The sequence below is a fragment of the Apus apus genome, chromosome 5 (assembly GCF_020740795.1).
Source record: "Apus apus isolate bApuApu2 chromosome 5, bApuApu2.pri.cur, whole genome shotgun sequence".
Taxonomy (NCBI): Eukaryota; Metazoa; Chordata; class Aves; order Apodiformes; family Apodidae; genus Apus; species Apus apus.
Window position 1 is genome coordinate 31744797 of NC_067286.1, and position 18623 is coordinate 31763419.

The 18623-nt window shown below is 36.9% G+C and overlaps 1 protein-coding gene across 27 annotated transcripts in view; it reads right to left on the reverse strand.

Annotated features, from left to right (window-relative positions):
* Positions 1 to 18623, reverse strand: part of GPHN (gephyrin) — a 270378-nt gene that overhangs the window by 120630 nt on the left and 131125 nt on the right. For 18 of the 27 annotated variants that reach the window (XR_007889566.1, XM_051620186.1, XM_051620184.1 and 15 more), the window contains exons 4-5: positions 13802 to 13894; positions 4851 to 4889 (exon numbers count right to left, since the gene is read on the reverse strand). Coding sequence is in view for 26 of the 27 variants with exons in the window: in XM_051620186.1 (XP_051476146.1) it covers positions 4851 to 4889; positions 13802 to 13894 (132 nt within the window). In the remaining variant the exon portion in view is untranslated. The remainder of the gene's footprint in view (positions 1 to 4850; positions 4890 to 13801; positions 13895 to 18623) is intronic. The other 9 variants (XM_051620187.1, XM_051620185.1, XM_051620181.1 and 6 more) reach the window with 1 other exon arrangement.

The window sequence follows — 18623 nt, forward strand, 5'->3', positions numbered from 1 at the left end:
CCTGGCTGGGCAAAACAACAGAAAAATGAACTGCAGGGAACAATTGTGCAACAGTCATTGAGGGACAGATGACTAGTTCTTCTTCCATGTGAGTATATCAGTTTGATTTACTAAAGAAATTCACTAACTTTAAGCCATAGATATTATCTGCATTATAACCATGTAAACACCTTTTCCTAGCCTGTACTCTAAAGGACATTTTAAGAAAAGGGAACCCAGAGGATGTTTAAATCTTCCCAAATATATTTAACCAAATAAAATAATAAATAATGGGTTACAAATTGTGATGTTCAGAACTAATTATACAAACCCAGAATTGCCTTGCTTCTTACATCTGCAATGTGTATCCATCTTCTCAGTTTTCTAACAAAAGTTATTTAACCACTAAGTAAAGAGGTAACAGGAGGGAGACACTGGAACTTACTCAGTATCTATTGACATTCACCAAATTGTTACAAAAGCTTGGGCAGCAAAATTCTACATCACTGATGTCAGTGCATGAATGAAAATACATATATGTTCTTTACCATAATACTTAACAGAAGCATTCTTGTCTAAAATTAAAGAAATTATTTTTTTCAAAATGGATCCAGAATCAACATATGAAACTGAAGTCTAAGTTCCAAGTTGATAAGGGTCACTGTTAGGCACATATTATTCTTAAATAATTGTCCAGAGGAGGATCACGAAGATGATCAGAGGGCTGGAGGACCTCTCCTATGAAGACAGGCTGAGAGAGTTGGGGTTATTCAGCCTGGAGAAGAGAAGGCTCTGGGGAGACCTTACAGCAGCCTTCCAGTACCTGAAGGACCCTACAAGAAAGCTGGGGAGAGGCTTTTACAAGGGCTTGTAGTGACAGAATGAGGGATGTTTTCAAACTGTAGAAAGGGTAGATTTAGACTAGATATTACTTAAGGAATTCTTAACTGTGAGGGTGGTGAGATACTAGAAGAGGTTGCCCAGAGAAGATGTGGTTGCTCTCTCTCTGGAAGTGTTCAGGGCCAGGCTGGATGGGGCTTTGAGCAGCCTGGTCTAGTGGGTCTAGTGGGGTGAGCAGGTGTCCCTGCTCAGGGCAGGAGGGTTAGAACTAGGTTTTTAAGGTCACTTCCAACCCAAACCATTCTATGATTCTATGAAAAAAAAAAAAAGAATGCAAAACTTCAACTGAAACGGAAAGTAATGATTAAGTGGACCAGGGCAGTAGGACACCTGGAACTCCCAAAGGTAACAGCATAATTAGATACCTATCTTTGTTTTAAAAGAGAAAGACCTGTATTAATCTGGAATTTTATTTCATAAACAACGGAAGAAAGGTGCTTAGATGCTACAGTACTGACTATCATTAGAAATTATACCTTTGGAAAACACACATCAAGAAAGCAAACTGTGAAAGTTTTGATGGACGTTAAATGCTGTGCTGAAGTAAGCAGAGGTTATATGAAAATCATTATCCTGAAAAATAATTTGTATGATTTAGACATTATAGTTCAGGAAATGACTATCAGAATTTAATGAGTTTTTCTTTATCAGAGATAATAAGGAAGGATAACAAGGAAGTCTAACAAGACAAAACTGAGATACAATTGTTCTGATAACTGGAAATTTAGTTATCCTGGAAAGTAAAAGTCTACAAACTGGAAAGACACTTAACTCTTCATGAGTGTTCCAGAAGCTATTTTTTTGTTGAAAAGCACACAGGATAGTTTAAAAAATACCCTAACAATAGAAACCAAGCCATAAAAAAACCCCAAAAAATGTCGACACACACACAAGACTAAATATTGTCATCTTTCATTACTAATGGGATTTGATAGATATTATTCCCAGGGCTCTGTGCACAAATTTTTCATTGTTTCTTTAACCAAATTTTGACCCTTTTAAATGACAAAAATGAAAATGTATTCTTTCAACTTAACATAGATTTTTTTTAGCTGATTTAAATACTTGTAGCATAATGTGATCGTTGCAGATGGAGAACTGATTTACGTAGATATTTTACAGTGAAGCTGCCTGAGACGGTACTGTATCAGTTCTCTGGTAGGTATAATTTTCAAGCCAGAAAATGACATACATTCAATAAAAAGTTTAGTTTTCTCCAGTTTCTGATGCTTTTCTGCATTTTGTATAGCTGAAATTCCATATAACCTGAATATTATTTGAAAACTAGCGAGTTTTTCCTGAGGTACTACTAACTTTTTAAAAAACTGTATTAAAAATAACTAAAATGATACACTGGAAAAAGGCTTGGGATAAGAAGTGAGTTCTAGCAGCCTTCTGCAGCCTCACAGTGCTAGAGTGAATATTCTCTCTCCCTTCCAGCATTTGATGTCACTTTTCAAACAACGGTCTAGGGAAGGAGCAAAGTAACACTGGGATTTAAAGCTTGGAGAAAGAGAATTGTCACTGAGATCTGCTCGTCACCAGAACCCTCAACGGCGCGAAGCTGGTGGTGAGAGACTGCCAACCTACTGACTCTAAGAGTTTGCAAAGTTGTAAAAAACCCTATAAACACCTGGAGAAGCAAGGGTTGGAAAGGCTGAGAAGAGGGCAGGAGAGCCTACGAGACCACAAGAGAGGGGGGGACGTTTGCATCTTCTGGTTCCTTGGAGCAGGACACAAGTATACCAGATTTCTAGAAACTACTGTGAAAACTAGCAGCAGGCTCCCACTGGCTCTTATTTGGAACACTGTCTGAGGCTCTAGGAGCCATACTACTCAGAGCTGGTGTCAGGAGTATGGGAGGAAGCTCCTCTCCCACAGCATCTCTCACTGATTCCACAGTTGGTCTCGCACAGGTGAAAGAGGTTACTGACTCACGGGATGCTGCTCTGCCTTTATGGTTAGACATAATTTTGCATATTTAGGATATCTCTGAAGACTGAGAAAGTAGTAATATTAAATCTGGAGAGATTAAAAGCTAAACTTGAAAGCATATTACAATTATTTTAAGTGTAGGAAAACTTTATTATGAAATTATGACAGGGTTCCTTATGACAGAACATTCTCTCCAGTTCCTAGTTGATACTGGATTCAAAAGAGTAATTAACACCAAAACCACTCATAATAAGCTAGAAACTGTGGCAGAGCTAGGAAAAGAGTGATCAAGTGAGATGAAATACAGAAAAGAGGCATGAAATCCTGCTTTTTACACTAAGCTATGACAATTATTTATTCCCTTACTGTGGACCTTACAGATGTAAGCAAGGCCTTGTTCTTAATCTTTGAGGCAGTGACAAAAAGGTTTCTGTAAACTGGCAACCGACCACTCTCGCAGGACAGAAAGAGCAGAAAGCAGCAACTATGACACACTGCGGTTTGGTAATACTGTATTGATCCAATGGCTTTTTTAGATTAGCTGCAACCTTGTGTTTTATATTAAGATATTAGTAATATTTCTTATTTAGCTCCTTTGATCCACTGTGTTTAGTGAACATAACTCTACATTCAAACTTTAATCTTTCTGAGCCTCAGCAACCAATTGTTTTTTACCCTGTTATTACCTACCTTCCATGGATTCTGAGAATTACTATAGCTAATATTAGTGATTAATTTTTGAACTTAGTTACTACTAAATTTAATACTGAATACAGTATTACTGAATAGTAATATATGTATCAAATGAAGTGATGGAAGCAAAGACTAAATACAATTCAGTTTTGTTTTTTTTTTTGTTTGTTTTGTGCTTTTTTGTTCTGGTTTTGTTGTAGTTTGTTTGTTGGGGTTTTTTTTCTAAGAATGGAAAGTGTTTTGAGCAGTTCTGTGAAAAAGCTGGGTTCTGATACTGAGATCAGTTTTTGGCTAGTATTTTGAACTGAATCAGATCAGGAAGGAGCCAGACAATTTCTTTTCCCCATTCCTTACAAGTCTTCTTATTTTTTTTCAGACTAGTGCATATTTAGAAATAAAATCTAGGCAGGTGGGCAGGACAATACGGTAGAAATGCCAGGCATAAAAGCAAGTGGACAGGACCGCAAAAGAGCAAGTATCAGTGAGTAAGCAGACTCCAAGAGCAGCAAGAGGACACTATAATCAAGAAGCAGGTGAAAAGGAAGAAGGAAAATGCCAGACATTCAGCAAGTCGATAAAGCAGTACCAAACAGTCAGCAAGTGTCCCAAGCAGCAGAAGAGCAATTCAGCAAAGTCAGCAGATGCACTCAGCAGGAAGGTAATGCCAGGCACTTGGAATGGGAGACAGGGCAGCAGAAGGCCAATGCCAATGTGCAATCAGATTGAAAGGACAATAAGGAGGCGATACATGCCGTCGAACAGATGGAGAGGGCAGTAGTAGCCAGTGCAAGCAATTAGCTGATCAAGAGGTAATGCCAGACGGTCAGGCATAGGACCAAGATTTCAGGAGGACAATTGCCACACTGCTAGTAGGCAGAAAGAATAAAAGAGAGTAGTGAATGCTAGGCAGTCCCCAGACAGGCAAGGCAGCAAAACACTAAAGCCTGTGAATAATTAGATGCGAATATCAGCAAACATAAGCCTGCCAATCGACTGACAGGGCAGCAGGGTGGCAGTGCTTTTTCAGTAACTTAGGGTACCATGAGTGAAACAGTCCCAAGAAGTTAGATGCTCACCCTCTGGTAATATCAATAGATCAGAGAGAACCATGAAAATCCACAAGAGAATAGCACACAAACGGAAACAGCGGATGAGTCTGACCCTAACACTTGGGGAGGCCATGGGACCTTCCTATAAAACAAAAATATGAGAATCCACAAGAAAATCAAACAAATGGGGGAAATGTGTCTAAAAACTGTTTCTGATGATGATTAAAAAAAGCAAGAAATACTAGCAAAGAATTAGTTTGGAAATGATTGGGTGGGATTGAAGATGTTGCTTACCCCTCTCTGGAGCCCACATAATGGGAATGTTGGGAATTTCTGCAGCAGAAAAACAGAAGAGAAAAGGGATTTCTGACTCCCAGTTCAAGGAAAGCATGTCAATTTAGGACTGGGTAACCTCTTTGGGCAAAAAATAAGAATTCGACTGAATTCCCAGATACATGCCTTTACTGAGGTTTGCAAAAAATTTACGAAGCCCACATCACTTTCATCTCATGACATCCCACCCTTTTTCCCCCGAACCACACTTACCTCTAGAACAAGGTGTATAAAAGGGGGAAGGGGATGGTCTTGTGAGCTCATTCCCATATCCACTGCAAAATAGCTTGTGAAGATGAACGGGAGTACCCATTAGCCAATGCTGGCCATTTGTGAGATAGATTGAAGAAGTTGTTAACTGCTACTCAGCACTAGTGCAGGCTGGTGTTTGAATCTGGCTTAGATACACCAACACTCTAATGAAAAAATCTTAAATATCTTGTGGGGTAACCCTCTTCTATTGATTGGCAAGAGCTGCAAAAGTCCAAAACTCATCAACACCTCTTTTTACTGTGAATATTCTCTTTAACTTAAGCACTCTGTTATTTAACATGGTTGTTTTTTAAACAAATTAAACCATGTTTCAGAAATCTTAGCTCCTGCTCTATTCAGAAACATGTAATGAACTCTGGAATGTGAGAACTGAGAAAAATCCCAGCAGTAATAATACTCAGTAATTTAACTAATCTGTCATTTGAGTCATGAGTCTTCTTATTCAGTAAGTATCTTCCTGGTAACTAAGTCAACCAACCAGGAATAAAACTTCACTATTTCTGTCCAAATAGAAGTTCACAGTGTGTGCACTTATTTGCCTGCACATTAACTTCTTATGGTAACACTGAAAACCTACATGTCAGTTAGATAAGGCAGTAATATGCAACAAGACGCCAACTCTTCCCTCTCATGCAAACTGGGGAGAACCTTAGACACAAGAAAGGAAACAGTAGTTCTTCTGGGCACTGCTGAATTAGTAGGATTTGGAAAGGTCACAGAGACAGAATCCACCTGAATTTGCCAGGTACTCATATGCAAGACAGCTTTTAAGGAATACAGTAGTAATAATCTAAACTCATTGAACACTATTTATACTGCTCCTCTAGGTATCAGCCACTCATTCTTCTAGCTGTATAAGGCACAGGAGTAACAGAGGCTAATGTAACTTCAAATTTAGAAGCTGTGGTCATAGAACAGGAATTTCTCCTATATCCAAGCTTTCCTGTAACATACACTACTATTTGGGATTATAATAGAATGACAAGAAATTTAGGCAGAGATTTCCATTATATGATTAGTGATGGCGCAAACCAGCCAGGAACAGCATACGCTGACGGAACCAGAGTAGATATTAATACTGCAGAGTATGATGGTACTCTGAGCATATATTGGTAGTTTTATCAAATTCTGTGATTTTGAGGCCAGCCACAGCTACAGTTAGCTGCATCACATCAAGAACAAAATTGCTAGCACTTTTTCTTCAAAAGAATAACTTTCAACTCTCATTGAAAATGAACTATGAGAAACTGATCTCAGCAAACCATAAGAAAATGCTTATTTTTGGAAGATGGACTTTTAAAATCTAATGAAATCTTAAATAGAAATAATCCATAATCAACAGTAAATTATGCACCTCACTATTAATTTGGATATTCTCATTACAAAATAATTGAGAAAAAAGAATTTATGCATGAAGCAACAAGTATTTCAGAATGGCCTAAATTAAGACTAAAAAGGAATTATTTTCTTGTCCATAACTAATTAGACTTTCATGCCCAAGTGTGACAGCAGACATTTTGGCTTTCTATTCCGGTACTTATACTGAGTTAACATTTTGCTAAAGCTTCACTGCTCCACGTGGTCGCAATTAGCAGAAGCAGGCAAAGGACCAGCTATAATCCTAAGAATAACTGCTGAAGCCAGCTGCTTTCCAAGAGTCTCCTAGTTTCTTTCTACTTAGTGGCTGGGAGAGCTCCTACACAGCAGGAAAGGAGCAAATGAGAAATTCTCTACTCTTTAATAAGTATTAGCTTTAATGATGAACTATTTTATTAGTGAGTCATTTTGCTATTCTGGTGTGCTTCTCTCAAAAGGACTAACTCGATTTTGGATACATCTTACATTCAAATTAGTATTTACCCCCCAGTTATAATTTCTTTAGGTTGCCTTCACAGAGAAGTCTTCCTAATGTGTCTATATAATTTTTTGTTAATTTTCTCCATGTTAAACTTTTATTAAACTTTGTAATAGACCGAGAACACAAAAAACTTAATTGCATAATTACAGGCCTGATAATGTTTTCAAGATTGTTTTGCTTTAACCTGATATTTAATTTTGTTCAATTCGCTGAAATCTGCTGTGAAGAGATATTTTAATGGAAACTATTTTTAGAAATGCCTAAAAGCAAAAACATTCCAAAAGTTCCAAATTGAAAACTTCCTTATGCAGAGGTCCTATGGCAGGCATATTTTTGTCCCTGAGTTACAGAAAAAGGACTGCAAGACTGTTGTGGCAACACTGCTAATAGGAGCCAAGCCAGTTTATTTAAACTGTTAGAGAGATGTCCAAGTGAGGTGTGGTGCCTGCAGTGCAAATGTGGCTAAAAGGCACTGTTAATGTCAAGGGAAGGAGAACCCTTCTCTTTACCCCAATTAAATAGATAGGTAGATAGATAGATGATAGATAGATAGATAGATAGATAGATAGATAGATAGATAGATAGATAGACAGACAGACAGACAGACAGATATTGTTCTTTTGGGTATATTTTCAAAACTATTTGGGATCACTGGGATATGAACCCTCTGTCCACCTACAGGGTCTTCTGATTCTTCTTCCACCTTCCATTTTGAAATTACCTTGGGATAAAAGTTGAAGATAAAAAAAGCAAGATTTCCTGGCTCATTGCTGTGGCTGTGCTTCTCGTTCTATGAAACAATCAAATCCCTTGCTGCTGTTTTACTACTGTTTTCTTCATTTCAACAGAGCTTGCGAATATTTTGTATGTGTTTGAAAGACAGAAAATCAAACTTCTGTTTGCTATTTGAGAGTATTAAGGAAAGTTAAACCAAAGTAAATCAAAGCTGATCCTCAAATGGGCAAAAATACTCAACTGCTTAGAAGGAATTATATTAGTATTATCTTTGGGATATGATTGTCAACTTATGTTACATAGAAGGTTAAAACATTAGTTAAAAGAATTTAAATTATATTTGCCCCAGCATCCTCAGCAAAAAGTTATCAGAGTTTTTTATTTTCAAAAAAGTAACAGAGAAGCAATTAATGTAATCCTTTTGGCTGCAGCAAACAAAATTGCTTATTCATTAATTTCAGGATCCATTTTATTCAAACTATCTTCTTATTTAACATATACAGAACAAAAGGCTAGAATCTAGTTTGGCCTTCTACACAGGCTAACTCATAAAATTCCTCTGTGACTTCTGTAAGAAGTCCAAGATAACTTGAGTTTTGTAAGACATCTCTCCCACAATCAATAGCTTCTGATTCCAAAAGATTAAAATGAAGAATAAAGGTCTTCTTTGGGGAATTTGTGTGATTAATCTCTCATTGTTAAACAAACAAAACAACCCAAACATATAAAAAACCTTCCATTGTGATGGTTTTCTTACTAGACTTTCCTGGCACGAGCTTCCTATCACCAGCTATTGTTATAATTCTCTTTAGTAGAGTAAGAAAGCCATTGGTACCTTGCGTTATTATTTCCCAAAGAAAACATAGTATTTTGCTGATAGTAATACAGCACCTACCATACACTATTATTTCCCAAAGAAAGTACAGGTAAAAAATAAGTAATTTCCCAGTATTCTTTTTTGACCTTTTATTATATCCACTCTGACATCTGAAACTTTTTAAAAAGGGAATGCCAGAGAAATATGCAATTTTCCATTTTAGACACATTAATCCTATATACAGAGATAAAAATATTCTCTATATTCCTATTCATTTTTTCCCCCACCATCTTCATAGTTGCCTATGTCAGCAGATCTAGACAGAGACAAGTTGAGATACACACACACATTCAATCCAGTATCTCAGCTGGATACACAGACAAGTTAAAAACTGTTGTTTATCTAGCAGATATCAATAATTTACCAATTCCTCTTTGTTTATAGAAAATAGGATTTTTCAGGAGTGCTCTCTCTGAATATATTTCCTTCTTTTGTTTTGATTTCTTTTTTTTTTGGTTGGGGGTTTGGGGTAGGGTGAGGGGCTTTTTTCCTTTTTTTGTATAACCTCTGATAGTCAAGTAAATGGAGCTGAAATGGGATCTGGCTTCTCTCCCTCTCACATTTCTCACTGTAGCTGCCCTGGCAGCTTCAGGTGTTCCCATGCAGTGACTACAGTTGATGACAGCACAACCAGGATCTTCAGCGATGCTGGCGTGTTACCAAGTTTTCCTGAGAAACTTAAACAAGAGAGGAGAAAGTGCACTTTTTAGCACTTCACAAGTCAGCTAGATCAGTTTAGAATGTCCCAAGACACAAGTATTTCTGTAGCTAACAGTGCACTGCGTAATACAAATAATCTGGATATTGCTACTTCTCAAAGAAAGTGGTAACAGTCATTTAGTGAAGACTGTTCTGCAACTCAATATACCAATTCTGCTATAATAACATGCCTACCAAATACAAGATTTAAGGTAGAATTATAAAATTATCAAATTAATAAAGGCACACAAACATATCTCGATTTTTATAACACTGGATACAACATTTCAAACAATACATTTTATTGAAAAATGAAAGTGGGCTGGATAAAGACCTAATCATGTAAGCTAGGAACTGTGTAGAGAACTAAGAAAAAAGGGAACGGCACCTTACATAGCTGCTGATAAACTTCTAACACAGTAACACAGAATTTGGAAGGAGTCTATCTAATCTATTTAAGTATGTTTGTTGCCTGGATGCACCTGGCAGGGTTTCATAATTCAGGCCCTTTAGGAGCAAGCTGGGTTGGAAACAATCTTCTTAGAAATAGGGAAAATAACAGTTCGCAAAAGGTCTAATGGAAAGTTACAGAGTCAGATATGATACATACAGAGCACACTGCCTTTTACGAGAGAGAAATCAAACAACAGGGAGTAAGACCTCCATTAAGAGATGGCAAAGAGTCTTAAGTCAGACTACAAAAACAAACACTGAAAAAGGGTATCAAGTCGGAGGGTACCTTGAATATTGGAGGGTACCCTGAATATTGAAGGGTGAAAACCTGAAACAATAGCCTAGGTCATCAGAGATTGTACGATTTCATAGTATTCCTACCACAAAATGAAAAATGTCCCCAGTGAGACAACGACTTCATTCCTCCTCACTATGGAGCCATCCTAAAGTGACAGTTTGCAAAAGGAAAATTAGTTTATTTTGGCCAGGTGTCAACACTAAGATGTTTTTGGTGTGGTACTAAGAAGAGTTGAATACTAGTGAAGATGAACAGTAGTACTCCTTTATCCACAATAAACGATACTAAAAATCCTGCTTGTCTGGAAAGGCATTATTTGAATTGGGGAGGACAAAAAATTTACCGTATTATTTTTAGTTTTAATTTTTTTTTCTAGTTATCTCCTATTAATTGGAAGTTGATATTTTAAATGTCTCATTGGATTTGGGTTAATCCAGGGGGAACAAGTTGCTGTGACAGTATGACTCTAACACGAAATAACCTTTTGTGTCAGAAGCACCTTATTTAATTAACAAAGTTGAAGGGGAAGGAAACAGACAGAACTTCTGAAGTATATAAAAATAGAGATTAGGAGGCTTGTCAACACTTCTTGGGACAGAGAAATGAAGGATACAGGCTAATATTATGAACTACTAATGATCTGTAGAAATAAAATGGAATTTGAAGAAAAATCTACACTAAATTCTAAGAAGAAACTTGCAAAACACCAGTAGTGAAAGATACTTGAGGAATTGCGAAAAGCCAGGTGATAGAAAATTTGCAATTGGTAATGATTCTAAAAACACTGGTACAATTTTAAATTGAATATCCAAAGACTTAATATTCCAGCAGAATAGAGACTTTGTTTTCTCATGACTTTTGTGTGGCTAGGTTTGGAGTATTTTGTTCGTTCTGAGAATGCTTCCCCCCCACCCCAAAAAATGCTGACAAACAGGAGGGGGTTACAGAGAACAAAAATTTTTTTTCACAGACAGAGAACTTTGATGGAGGAATAAAAAAAGTAAGTGTATTTTGTCAGGTTAAATGAAAGCAAGTATGTGTCTACATAAATTTAAAACCAATCTATCAGTACTGAATAATATAATCAGCAAGAAACAAAAGGAGGATTCATAATTTTCCCGGAGCATTGGAAAAGTAGTACTGTAAGGAAACATCTGTCTGGTTTTACATGATGGAAAGAGCTCTTCTAAGCTTCTTCTCAAGTCTTATCTTAAAATTTCAGGCTGACAGTTATCTGCAGTATGGCTGAACTACTTGTGAATATACAGCTCAGGGATGTCTAACATCAGTCAAGGCACATTAAGTTGACTTCGATTGCTATTATCTAAGCACATAAAATTAGACTTGGAGGGGGGCAAAGAAGACTTGCAAGCCACACTTGAGACAAGGATAAGAAAACAGCTACAAGACTGTTAGAAGCAGATGAGTGGATCTTTTGGATGTACAATTTTTCAAATGAGCAAATGTAAAACCAGAGAAGACAGATGACAGAAAACTGTTCATAGCAGCTATTTACATGACATTTTTCCTTCCTCGCTTATATTGACCAATAGCAATTGAGAAAATATGTTTCTATATCAAAGGATGCCTAGTGATTGAGAAAAATGCTGTTAAATTATTTAAGTATCTTCACAGCAATTAAGTTATATTATCATTAACACTACATACTCTCTGTAGCTGTCTACCACTCAAGTACTGCAGATCCAAGGAAAAAATATACGCTTCCAGAATTACAAAACGGAGGTTCCCTAAATAACTTAATTTTGACCATATCTAAGGCCCTGATCTCTGTCCAGCAGCAAACACTTTTTACATCAACCAGCAGACTATATGAGCATTTCCAGGATTGATTTAAACACTATCCCAATAATTTTTAGGTGAAATCAGACTGTAAAAAGTGATTGTATCTACATATTTAAACCTGAACTTCCACATTAGTCCAAATGCAAACTACGATCAACTGCAACCATAGATGAAGAATTCCCTAATAACTTCTACATGGCAGCCTCCTTCAAATTCAGTTGTCCATTGGGTGAATTTTGTTTTTTTTAATACTTACATGCATTTTATCACTTCTGGTCACATAGACAAGGATGCGAAGGATATATTAATGTCTTTATATTTATATAGCCCAAGGACATTTTGACAAGTCAGATAGTTTTTAAACAGCTCAATGCAACATCAAAACCAATCAAACAAATCATCACCACCTGCCTTAAATAGTTAGTTTGAGGCACAGCAATGAAGCCATGTAAGGAAAATACTAGATGTTTGTGAACAGAATTCTTATTTGTTTCTTGTCCCAAATACTGCTTGAGAATCTGTGGCTAATTTTTGGCACTGGCTGGAACGCCCTCTCTGGCACTACTGCCCAGGCTTGACTCCACATAAAGGTAATAAATCAGGAAAACTGAAGCTGAAATTTAGCTCTCCTTGTACATAGTGCTGGGAATACAACCTTCAAAACGATTAAGTTAGTTTGCAAGTAAGAGACAATTTGATCAACACATCTTCCATGTTTGTGTTGCTATAGCAAAGTGAATTATCTGCAAATTCAGTTTCACTAACTAGTGCACTGTGGTCATCTTACACTGTTCCCATTTTCTGATACACAGATCTGTAGGTTTTAGTTATGTAAGGTTTCTAGTATATAATCTAAAACCTCAGAAGTAACATGCAGGAGCATTTTCTTTACTTGTTTCTTTAGTTATACCAATGTTATATAACAAATAAAAAATTATTTTTAGATTCCTAGTGCAAAAAAGTTAAACTGCAGCCATAGTTGACAGAAAACATTTGCAAGTAAAAAGTGTCGTAGGCATGTTAAAATGAACTCAAATCATCTCTAAGTTGGAAGCCTAAGCAATTGAAAACTCATGTGAGGACTTAAGAGAAATATAAATATGGCAAATTATGGAAATAAACACTTCAGGCACTCAGTCTGAATACTGGCCTTTAGTGAACATAAGCAATCCAAAAAAGGTAGGTGATTGTGAAAGTTAATATTCATCTAATTATAAATAATAAAATACTTCAAGAGCAATTACACAAGTCATTTCATACTGCAGCTCATGGCCATGAGGCTATTAGGTTAAGTTTACTTTTTTTTTCCCCTTACCTTGGCTCCTTATAAATGGAATTTAACCAGATTTCCTGTACAATATTTATTGCTGTAGGTCACCTCCACCTTTGTTCTTGTTGAACTTTTTTGGACAATGTGGTGTCAAGCAAAGCAACAGTAAGCTGTAAGAATTTTTCCCCCTTGTTATCTGCCTCTCACACTCTAACCTATAATACAGTAGTTGTAAATGCAGTAGCTGGCATGGAAGAATTAAAGGATCTCTCTTATCCCACTGTTGTGCAGGACACAACAAAAGCCACATACATTTTTAAATAGCAGTGTTGTATTGCAGTACTGAAGAAAATTATGCCCAAAAGCTGTTAGAATTTTGCTTTGTAAGGGGTCTGGAAATTCATTAATGGGAAAATAATTTTGGGTCAGAACCCAAGGTCAGAGGAATTCTCTTGTGCTGTATTCCCTATTGGTTTTTCTACTTGGAAGTTGCCTATCACTTGACCTGTCCAGAGACATTGCAATGTAAAGTTACAGAGGAAATGGAAAATAAATAAATAAATAGATAAATAATAATAACCTCCCTCCCCCAGATTAATACAGTAACACCAAAATGCAGATTTTTCCTATTCCAGGACTGTCTCACCTCTGGAGTGACATCTCGTGGTGCAAACCCTGTTCCTCCAGTTGTTAAAATCAAATTAAGTTCCTTTTCATCACACCAATCTATCAGCGTCTCCTGAAAGAGAACATGAATCCTGTCAGATCTAACAAGTAATACGTGGGATATGGTTACCTCAGAAATACCTGAAAACTTGAAATGTATTAAAAACAAACAAAGACACATGAAGTACATACAGGGAATTGTAAAATCTATCATCGATTTTAATACAAAGATTTAAAATTACTATTTATAACCAACATGACAGAATATCCATCATAATAGTTTTGGAAATGGAAAATGAAATTCTATTCTCCATCTTTTGACCTGAAATGGCAAACAAAAATTCACAGTTATTAGTTTATATAACTGTTTATTTTGATTTTGAGATATAAATACAATTTTTTGCATGTTAACAGAATGCGTATATTTAATTCAGGTTACATAGTTGAAACATGTGACAGTAAATTAGACTTCTGGACTTCACTTTTTAATGACCTGAAAAAAGCAGGAACTACATGTATGTAAGCTTATCTATTAAAAGATCCAATAATACACTTGACGCAGCAACAGAAAAGATTAGTTGTAATAATCTTTTCTACATTCCCTACAACATCTCAATAGGACTGTGTATACCAGTTCCAAAGCTGGACTAGAAAAGCTTAATAAATTTGTCATGTAAATTCAAAGACCTACAAGATTGGAGAACTCATTATACTAGAGAAGCATTTAATTTGATTTGCATTCATTTCAAATGATCTTTTAAACTAGTTTTCAAACTGAAAAAATTTCACATAAGCAAAAAAAGTATTTAGTCTCAATATGATTATATCACTTACCCTTCACACTCTACTGTGAGCTAGTACACAGCAGAACCTCTGCTTGTAACTCAAAATTATCTGTGTTACATGAAGTGCACTCACGTATTACACAGTAATCTTCCACCTGAAGAAATTAGTCAGATCAATGACTTAGAGAGCTATCCTTATTCTAGCAAATAAACTTCATATTTGAAAAACTTTAGGGCACATTTGTGTTTCTGGAGTATTATACTGGAGAGGAACAAATTATTTTGGTGACTGTTGGCTAGAAGCTTCTTATTTATAATAAAATTAGATCTGAACAATATAGTGATTACAGCTTAAAATACTGTTAATGGTCATTAAACTGTTCAAAACATTTTGAGAAGTATTACCAATTTAATTAATCTGCAGGTGTATGTTCTGCAGGCTTAGCACTGTTACGTAACTTCTAATTAAGAGAAAACTCATATACAGCCTCTGCCAAATTGCAGGTAGAATAAACTTTTGTCTGCTTGCAAGCCCCAACATGCAAATGTATCCAAGGATTCCGTGAAGAAGTGGCAAAGCCAAAAGTTCTGTCTTTACATCTCCTTTCTTTACTCAGTCCTTCATGTTTTGCATTCTCTCTTGTCTTTATTAAAATCACATTCATCTTTTTCACTGTCCCCATTTGGAGGATGGCACCCTACTTAGGTGGGCTAGACATTCTCAGAGGATTCCTGTTATATGACCATGTCAAATAAGCTCAAGAAAAGAACATACACAGTTTCTCAGACCTGTACATAAATGAACTATTAGGTCTGACTTTTGACTTACATCTTGAAAAAATGTGAATTACAGTAGTAAAATCCATTTTAATCAGAGAACCACAGAAAGGTTTGGGTTGGAAGGGACCCTCAAGATCACCTAGTTCCAAACCCCCCTGCATGGGCAGGGACACCCCCCAGGTTGCTTGAAGTCCCAACCAACCTGGTCTTGAACAGTACCAAGGAGAGGGCAGCTACAACTTCTCTGGGCAACCTGTGCCCCTTTCCCACCACCCTCACAGGAAATAAGTTCTTCCAAATATCTACTCTAAATCCAGCCTTTTTCAGTTTGAAACTGGTACCTCTCATCCTATCACTGCATGCCCTTGTCAAAAGTCCCTCTCCAGCTCTCCTGTAGCCCCCTTCAGGTTCTGGAAGGCTGCTATAAGGTCTCCCCAGAGCCTTCTCTCTTCTACTTGTTGGACTTCTTATTTGAATTTTTTTCAGTTATAACACTGCTCCTCAAAAACTGTGCTTATCATCTGTTTGAATTTTCTCATGACCAGTGTTAATTTCACCAGTGCAGAAAAATCTAAATGAGTTCTTACTCTTTGACAGGTAAATTCACTGACCTATGGCCTATTCAGATCATTAACTCATGGAAAGAACGCCTACAGTGTGTGGCGCAGTGCAGAGACACTCTATTTCCCATACATGCTTCCAAATTCATATAGGCATAGTCTCATTAAAACACACTGAGATCAAAAGCTGTACAGATGTATTCTTGCGGCACCACACCTAAACTAGTCCTACCTAACACATTAGTCAGTGAATGGCTATAGCACTTACAGGTATATTCCCTTCTGTGGAAGTAACATAAGCATCTCAATGTCCCAGATGCAAAACTGATACTAGTCTGAGTTGCAATCCAATGGGCAACTCACAGAATTCTGGTCACTTCCTCCTGTACTTAAAACAAATCTTAGGACACAAGCATCTCTTCACTAAACCTTCAGAATGCATCGAACAGTTCACAGAATCACAGTATGGTAGTGATTGAAAGGGAATGCTGGAGATCATCTAATCCAAACCCCCTGCAGGTTCACCACAAGCATGTTGCACAGGATTCCATCAAGGGGTTTTTGAATATCTCCAGAGAAGGAGGCTCCACAACCTCTTCGGGCAGCCTGTTCCAGTGCTCTGTTACCTTCAAAGTCAATAAGTTTTTCCTTATGTTCAGATGGAACTTCCTGTGTTGCAGTTTGTGCCCATTGCCCCTTGTCCTGTTGCTGGCAAAACTGAAAAGGGTTGGGCCCCACACTCTTGGCACCCATCCTTTAGGTATTTATAAGCACTGATAAGATCCCCTCTCTTTTCTCTTCTCTAGGCTGAACAGGTATCTCAGCCTTTCCTCATGAGAGAGATGTTCCACTCCTCTAATCATTTTTGCTGCCCTCCACTGGAATCTCTCCAGTAGTTCCTTGTCTTTCTTGTGCTGGGGAACATGAAAGCTGAGGCTTAGAAGAGACCTTACTGCTCTCTACAACTACCTGAAAGGAGAGTATAGCTAGGTGGGGTCTGTATCTTCTCCCTAGCAACAAGTGATAGGACAAGAGGAGATAGCCTGAAGGTGTGCCAGGGGAGGGGAATGGATATTAAAGGAAACTTCTTCACTGTAAGAGTTGCAATGCTGGAATAGGCTACCCAGGAAGGTAGTAGTATTACCTTGCCCAGAGGCATTTAGAAGACATGTAGATGTGATGCTTAGAGACCTGGTTTACCACCGGACTTGGTAGAGTTAAGTTTATGGTTGGACTTTACTAACTTAAAGGTCTTTTCCAACCAGAACGATTCTGTGATTCTCTGTAAAAAAACCCGTGAAGTTGAGCTAGACAACAACCACTGCTCTCCTCTCATCTACACAGCCACTCATACCATCATAGAAGGCTATCAAATTGGTCAGGTATGATTTCCCCTTGGTGAACCTATACTGACAACTCCTGATAACTTCGTTTCCTCCTTTGGGGCTCACTTGGTAATTTTTTGCAGTTTGTTGCAAATAAGGCCTTATAAAAGTCATGGGCACTCTATGATTCTGCCCTTGATTGCTGCTACAGTTAAATCATGGAGTAAAGCAGTTCTACAATTAATTATTTCCTTTTCAGAGTGACAGGAGCATCCATCTATTGGCACAATATTGTGAAGTATGCTGTTTGCCAGGGATTTAAATTTGAGAAAGGTAAGACTCCTCCAGTCCACTTACTGCTACTGTATGCTGCTCTTCCACATAGATATTGAGACTATGAGTAATGCCCTTAACTTGGAGCAGAAGTACTACAAAGCATACAATAATGGTCACCATGGATCAGACTACATGCCTACACAGAAGAGCTGAGGCCTTGAGTACTGTTCCTTTCCTATGATGCTACAGTCCTATGGTACTTTTTGTCTTTCTTTTTGTCATGTTTTTGCCATCACTTTGCTCTCATGGGTTTATGCTTTCAAAATGATTAGAATATGTTCCTGCAAATCAATATTATGGTGCTTATTCCTTGGATTAACATGTATACCTTTCTTCTTATCAGTATGTCATTTGCTTCATAACACAAAGATTCTAAATATAATTCTTAATACATCTGAATACTTTTCATACACCTTAACCATTGGAATATGGCAAGTACACAGTTAGAAAGTAAAATATTCATTAGGAAAAAATAGGGAAATGCTAAAAAGAATATAAACAGGCAGCTTTTCATAAAGAATCCACACAGAATTCTTCCATTCTATGTTCAATATTGAAACTGGTCAAGTAATTCTTTAGTTAACAAAGATATTAAATATTTTGGCCCATGCTAAGTTTTTCTAGCACCGTGCAAACAATGTTATTTCTCCTGATATGCTAATCACATATGAAGGACCATTTAAAATTTGTTAAAATTTAATTGAAGATGCTGAACAAATGACAATATTAAATATGAAGTTTAATTATGAAACAATATACATTTATTTACATTGGACTTTGAAACAGAAGTTAACATAAGCTGTTTTACGGACATGCATACTAACCAGAACTTCTCAAAACAACACTACATGACTGAACAGGTCATTGTAGCTTCTGGAAAAAAATACTGATAGTGCTTAGAAATGCAAAAGTTTTTGTTCTCCAGCACAGATCTTCTGAAAACTACAAGCTTTGTAAAATTACATAACTCTTTATTTTCAAATAAATTCTGTTTACTCTAGGAGAGCATGTTTCAA